The following is a 6987-nucleotide window of genomic DNA, read 5'->3' as shown; positions in this document are numbered from 1 at the left end:
AAGAGATATCTGACAGACACGACGAGGGGGATATTGTGAGAAAACACACACACACACACACACACACACACACACACACACACACACACACACACACACACCTCTAAAAATAAAAAACTGCATGCAGGCATGAAACGCTTTATAAGTAATGTTAGATGGGAGCTAAAACCATAAGACATTTATGAAGTATATTGCTTTGGTAGAGAAGAGGACAGGCGTCACTATTATGTAAGAAAAACATGATCATGCAAAATTTGATGGGCACTACACAAATATTCAGATATACCCTCTCTACCCTTTAAAGAAGACAGGCGTCACTATTTTGTTAGAAAAAATGATCGTGCAAAATGTGACGGACAATACAAATATCCAGATATACCCTCTCTTCCCTTTAAAGAAGACAGAGGTAACTATCATGTAAGAAAAAATTATCATGCAACATTTGATAGGCACTAAAAATATCCAGATAATGCCCTCTATACCCTTTAATATGAGTAGTGCATGTCTAAACTATCGACTACTTCTTTGTGTAAAAAGCTTTGTACACTACGTTGCGCTAAAGGAAAAACAAACACATGCTAATAACAACAACAAAAACACACAGACAAACATAAGCGGCATTAATATATTCCAAATGACTTGGATCTTGGAATTTAAAGCTTCAATCTTAAGATAGGCGTGTTATTAGCATAGTTTGATAATGTGGCAAATTTGATAGGGCGGGGAGAGAGGGAAGTGGGGGCACTGAGAGCTCCATAATATGAACGGAGGGACTAAACTGAATGCAAATTATCAGTTATACCATCAGCTCTCCAGTATACACCCCGTACACTCCATTCCGTTCTGTTGCCCAAATCGTGACATACAAATCCGAAACCTTCTTAAAAAAATACACAGTTGTTGACTTGGATTTCGTGGTCATGTGGTTGATGACGTCACCATAGCCCTCTGACGTACCGGCGAAGACGGAAAACGTGACGTCACGAAGATTGTTGAAGACGTTGTGCCAGTCCAGTTTTAGTTTGTCGTCCGTGATGGTGATGGAGGCTGTGTTGCCTGTGAAAACATAACGAACTTATTCCAGAGGTATTCTAAGATAGCTATAATGACACGATATTTCTTTTACCACCCTAACAGTTTTGACTTTTAAAATATAAAGGGGAAAACAACACATATGTACGCGGTATGCTCAATACCCTTTTGCCGGGGGATTTCTTTTACCTTGGATTTGCGTCCCGTCTTACACAGCTCTGTAATTACTCACCCGTCAGTGTAGGTTTGCTGTGGGTCACAACGATAGTCTGAGACTTAATGTCCGACATCATGTGCCTGTGGTTCTGGGCCTGCACCTGTAAGGTCACTTCCCCCTCAGGTAATCTCTCAGACGGCCCTTTGTCCAGAACGGCAGAAGTCTTTGAGACAGGTAAAGGCCGCCAGTCGGCAAGAGGCTGCACAAAACGGACAACATTAAGATGTATAGGATGGTTGGCAGATGCACAGACGACAGCGAGGAGTCCTTCCATCAGAGGAGCCTCAAAGTACAGATGTACCGCTGAGCTATGCAGGCCTCGTGCCTGGGAGTCCGTTAGGCCACCCCGTAACTTCGACCTTAAAAGGCTCACTCCTTCCCATGTAATATACAGTTCGGCTCAAATTGTGGCCAAGCATTTACATGAGATAAGACTATCCCTCAACTTGGGGAAATCCAAAAACAAAGATACTGCCAACGTTCCAAAATTCAGAATAAAAAAACCAAGAAAGGTAAGTTGATTGTGACGTATTGTTTTGTCAATAACAAACGTTCCAACAACTTACCTTTCTTGTTTTTGTATCCTAAACTTGGGGGTTCGGAACCCAGGACCCCACCCCATCCAGATCCAGCGATCCTGACCACCCACACAATACGTGTACGTTTACCCGAAAGCGTCCTTTCATCAGAGCGACCTAGCTCATACACCAGGAACCACCGTGCGTATTAGGACAAACTTACCAGCTGTTTTTGAAGGAAACGATATCTGACCGCTGCTACTGTTGGATCGTCCAGCCCTCGCCAGTGAAACTGAAGACTGGCATTGCTGGACTGTATGTACGGGTCAGTCTGCTCGAAGGGGGACATCATGGGACTGTTTGCAAGCGGCACTATGGACAGCTGCAGAAAAGGAAAAAAGGCGGCCAGTCATGGGCTGGTGATGCTGAACGGAAAATGACAATCAGGCGGGTTGGACAGCAGGGCTAACGAGCACGAGAAAGTTAATAAAAGAGTAGGAGCCAGATGCAGAGTCGGATTCGTTGGAATCACAAACAAACCTCAAATTCAACCAATCCGACGCCGCGGCTGATTTCCACCCAGTTGATATCTTTCAGAGTGATTAGCATGAAGTCTGACAGATGTCTAGAACTTCTGATCTGATGCCTGGAATGTCAAGGAAACTTAATGAGATGTATTACATTCTGATATATTTGCTAAAAGAGAGTAAATTATGTCGTGAAACCTTGCAAATATTGCTCACTTTTTTTCGTACTCAGTGTATGCTTTCATTTGTGGCCAGATTTTATGGACACATAAAGGCATTTCGGGAACACGCCAAAAACATCAGAACGCACGCTCTCTTAAGTGGTATTGTTAACTCAAATAAAATAGCCTAACATGCATTCTTAAGCTTAAAAGAATGACAACGGTTCCCGAAAGCTCACATGCGACAGGTCAGGAGGTTCCAGCAAGACAACGACTGTCTCTGACGTCACGCTGGTGTGGATCTGAACCCGGTTGACGCAAGTGATGACGACACTGACAGCTGCCCCGTGTCGTGGTTCTTTCAACAGCCATTGACATGTACCCCTCGTGACGTCATCTATCAGCTGCAATCTGGGACCGGAAGTCGTGTGACCTTCTGAACAAGGAAATACAAAAAGTTTGAAATTAATTCAAAAGCAAGTTTCGACGGACAAAAAGGCACAGATCCGAACGAAAAAATGAAAAATCGATGTCAAGACGCAGAATAGTCTGTACATGCCATACATTCATCTAATTATTTTCCAGACGCGAACAAGGTTTGTTTGCGTATCTGCATGGCTTCATGTGCCCTAGTTTAACCATGCTATAATACACCCAACTTATTTCCAAAATATTATACTGCTGCACTACAAAAGAAAACAAAAAAACATACTGCAATAATTGTGATAAACTCTGTAAAAGTGAAACGTTCAGTAACATTTCAAAAAATAAGCTTGTCTACTTACTCAGCTGACAACTGCAGGATTCAACACCACTCTCCTCATCCTTCGCCGTCCATTCTGCATCCACCCACACAGCCAGTGTCGCATTGACCTGACCTTCATTTTCATATCGGACCTTGACCTTGACCCCAGACATCAGAGGCCCGGTCCTGTCCATGACGACTGGCCGGGAGATGAAGCGTGACCACTGGGAGGCGTGGTTCTCCGCGATCACTGAAGCGTACAAAAGCGTGGCGTGTTGCACGTGGACCGTGAAGTGCGCGTGACCGCTGTGACCCACGTGGGTGAAGGGGGAGATTTGCACCCCTCCTTCCGTCGTCCCCACTCCTATCATCATACCCCGGATGCCGGACTCTTTGTCCATTACGCGTGCGCAGACTGAAATGACGTCACTGGAAAGTTGCTGAATCGTCACTGCAGAGGTCAAAGTCTCTACTGTGTTGTTGCATCGGTAGAACTTGGCTGTGATGGAGGCACCGCTGTTTCCTTCCGCTACTACTGTCGCTGTCAAGGTAGAGTTTTGCACCGCTGGAGATATGAATACATGCTCTGCGCTTGCATCTCCGGACTGCGTGTACTTGAAATATATCGGCATTCTCATTTCCTCTACCTGCAAGTATCCATTCGCACCACGATCCAAATTCAGAGCTTGGACCTCGATCTTCATCAGTTCGTTCGGTCGAAGAGACTCGGCCGTGAGAGTTCCCGTATAGCTATCGTGGAGGAAGGAGGAAGTTGGGGTAAAGTCAAGAGTTGCCTGATCCTGAAGGTAGAAGGTTTTACAAGAAACGCCGCTAGGGGGCGTTGTGTCGACCAGAATATGGGAAGAGTTGATAGCTGCGCTCTCAAGACCTGCTTGGTCGCGTGCTTTGACTGATACGAAGTACCTGGAAAAATGAAACACAAAACACAGAAATAAGAACTCTACCACGAAAAGAAACATCTCCTTTCGCTCCAAAGTAAATACGACAACAAGAGTGAAACAACTGCTGGAGCCGCTGCTGACAAATTGTACATGAGTGTTGTTCTCCGCAGGGGGACTGATCTTCCTCTTACATGATGTTTGTTGAACAAAACACGTTGATTATGTCCAGCAGAATTTATCACCGTGGCAAATTTACATTCCAAGCAACAGTTTAACATGTAGTTTAAATGAACCATCTAGATTTGTTTCCCCCTCATGTAGCTGTTTCATTTAGTTGGGCTTTGTTTCACTTTACATACGAACCTGTGACCGTGGGCTAATGACAGTCCCTTGAATTCAAACTGTGTCAGGAAACCCACGTCAGTGAAAGGCGCAACTGGTTCAGTGACGTCATCTACGTCATACAGCGCCACGTGGTATGACGTCACACCAGAGTGTCTATCTTCAAACCCATGCCAGGAGGCATCCAGACTGTTCTGTGACGATTGTGCATGACGGCTGTTATGGTGTCGGGAAGAAAAGACAACTCCAGGTATAGGAGGCATAACGTCAATGGAGACACCGTCAGACACAAGTGTCGTCTGCAGACCAGCCTCGTTCCATGCTCGTAGGCTGACGTAATAGCGCGTGCCCTCTTCCATGTGTGTGGTGGAAATGGCGAGAGATGTGTTAAGAGCCATGTCGCGTTTTGCAAGGAAGTCTGAGCCTGAATAAGTAGAAAGGAAATAAAAGCGGTTAGTAAAATTGCACAATAGAGAAGAAACGGAAAATAAAATTTCCATGAAAATAACTGCAGGTTTTTCGCAATTATTTTCACGCTGAATCAATCTCTTTTAATCTTCTTTGTTTTTGAACAATGATTGAAACATGAGAGAGAGAGAGAGAGAGAGAGAGAGAGAGAGAGAGAGAGAGAGAGAGAGAGAGAGAGAGAGAGAGAGAAGAGAGAGAGAGAGGAGAGAGAGAGAGAGAGGAGAGAGAGAGAGAGAGAGATAGAGAGAGAGAGAGAGAGGAGAGAGAGAGAGAGGAGAGAGAGAGAGAGAGAGAGAGAGAGAGAGAGAGAGAGAGAGAGAGAGAGAGAGAGAGAGAGAGAGAGAGAGAGAGTGAGAGAGATTGATGGGCGGATTCATTCACGAACAGATGGATAAAACTGTACTTTATAAAGATGAAGGTTTTACGCAAAACTTTGCATTCTAACCTGTCATTAGACAGAATACATGTAGGCACATCTAGACTGCAGCAAGAAACTCACAGAAAAAAATTATCAGCACTTAAAACCAGTAACCTGTTGAGTCCTCTCATTCTAGTCAACAACAAAAGAGCAATTTGAGTTAAGTCCAAAGTAAACTAAAAATTCAAACTAATTGTTAACAAATGAAAAGGTGAGTCAAATGACTGCCGGGAAATCATACCATATCGAGCAGTTCCAACCCAGACTTCATATCGCGTTATCGGACTCTCTGGATCTTGAAACACGCCATTCCAACACGCAGTGACGTAGGGCTCAGTGGTGACGTAATCAACATCCTTCTTACACGTGACGCCAGACTCGATAACCGTACGTCTCTTCATCGCTTTGGGAGGTGTCTGGTCGACGACGACAGGCTCAGAGGTGAAGGTCGAATACTTGTCACGTGACAGCCAAACTCGCACGTGCAAGACGTAACGTAGCCCAGACTGTAGAACTCGGCTTCCAGGCAAGCAATGGATGACATCGGTATTTCGACCAACGTCAAACCAAACCTCTTCATCGGCGACAAACACACCGTCTCCTTCTGTTTTGTTGAAGAGGCTGAAGCTCCATTGAAATCGAGAAACGTTCTTCAACAAGGCAGGATCTTTGATCTCCCAGTGTCCTTCTAGGCATTTCAATGAAGTGGTAAACGTGTGTGGTTTGCCTCGTATACCGATGTATGAATGAACAGAAAAGTTAGCGAAGCTTGGGTCTGCAGGACTGCAGCTTTGACAAGCTGAGAGCGAAGATATTTGACAGTGTTCGCCGGTGGGAGCACACGTGCATTCTTTGGTGCAATAGTAGGCGTCACAGGAATGGCGAATCAGGAGCAAAGTCCCCGAGGTTTTGTTTGAACTGTCAGCTAACACTGTGTACGCCATACGGACGATTTCGCTATGGAGACCGACCTGATTCTCCGCTCTGATACTTAAGTACACCTCATCTCCTGGTTCTAAAGTCTCGCTGATCTGAAGGGTGGAGGTCTGGTCTTCAGTGGTGTTGTCGTGAAGAACTCTCGCCACCCCTTTAGACAAACCTTCGCCGTTGTATTCCCTTCCCATCGTGACGTCATAAGCGATGACGTCAGACTCAACGTCAGAGAAGTCCCTCCAGGCGAGATGAAGAACTGTGGTGGACGAGTTCACTTTGTCCCAGATAAGGGGGGACAGGAAGGTACCGGCCACGGGTGGGGACGAGTCGATTAGCAGGAGGGAGGAGGTGGAGGTGGCGCAAAGACCAGCAGCGTTACAGGCCGTCACGGCTGCCCAGTGGCTATCGCCGTCAAGTAGAAGGTTCTTTTGTTTCAGGGTAAGGGTCAGCTGAAGGAGAAACAAGACACATGCATGTCATTGTCGATTCTTGCACGTGCAGATCACTGAACGATTCAGAAAAGTAAATAATACTCCGAGTTTATTCATCTCCTTTTATGGACAGAAATACTGCTTTTATTTACTGCCTTAAAACTAAAACGAGGAACACAGACACAATAACAATTTCAGATAAATTAAATGACTTCGTGGTCGAAGACGGACTAATACCCATGCACTCCAGATGTAACAATAAAAACCACAGCTCAAATCTCACACCACAACAT

At 45.2% G+C, this 6987-nt stretch overlaps 1 protein-coding gene across 1 annotated transcript in view; it reads right to left on the bottom strand.

Moving 5' to 3' along the window:
• Positions 1-124: 124 nt before the first annotated feature.
• LOC138947159 (uncharacterized) overlaps positions 125-6987 on the bottom strand; it is a 37546-nt gene continuing 30683 nt past the window's right edge. The window contains exons 26-32 of the mRNA XM_070318599.1: positions 5572-6712; positions 4466-4868; positions 3241-4124; positions 2695-2891; positions 1991-2149; positions 1265-1448; positions 125-1056 (exon numbers count right to left, since the gene is read on the bottom strand). Of these exons, the coding sequence (XP_070174700.1) occupies positions 797-1056; positions 1265-1448; positions 1991-2149; positions 2695-2891; positions 3241-4124; positions 4466-4868; positions 5572-6712 (3228 nt within the window). The 3' untranslated portion in view covers positions 125-796. The remainder of the gene's footprint in view (positions 1057-1264; positions 1449-1990; positions 2150-2694; positions 2892-3240; positions 4125-4465; positions 4869-5571; positions 6713-6987) is intronic.

This window comes from Littorina saxatilis, linkage group LG14 (assembly GCF_037325665.1).
Source record: "Littorina saxatilis isolate snail1 linkage group LG14, US_GU_Lsax_2.0, whole genome shotgun sequence".
Classification (NCBI taxonomy): Eukaryota; Metazoa; Mollusca; class Gastropoda; order Littorinimorpha; family Littorinidae; genus Littorina; species Littorina saxatilis.
Note: the sequence above shows the minus strand (reverse complement) of the source record. Positions and strands in the feature narration are given on the sequence as shown.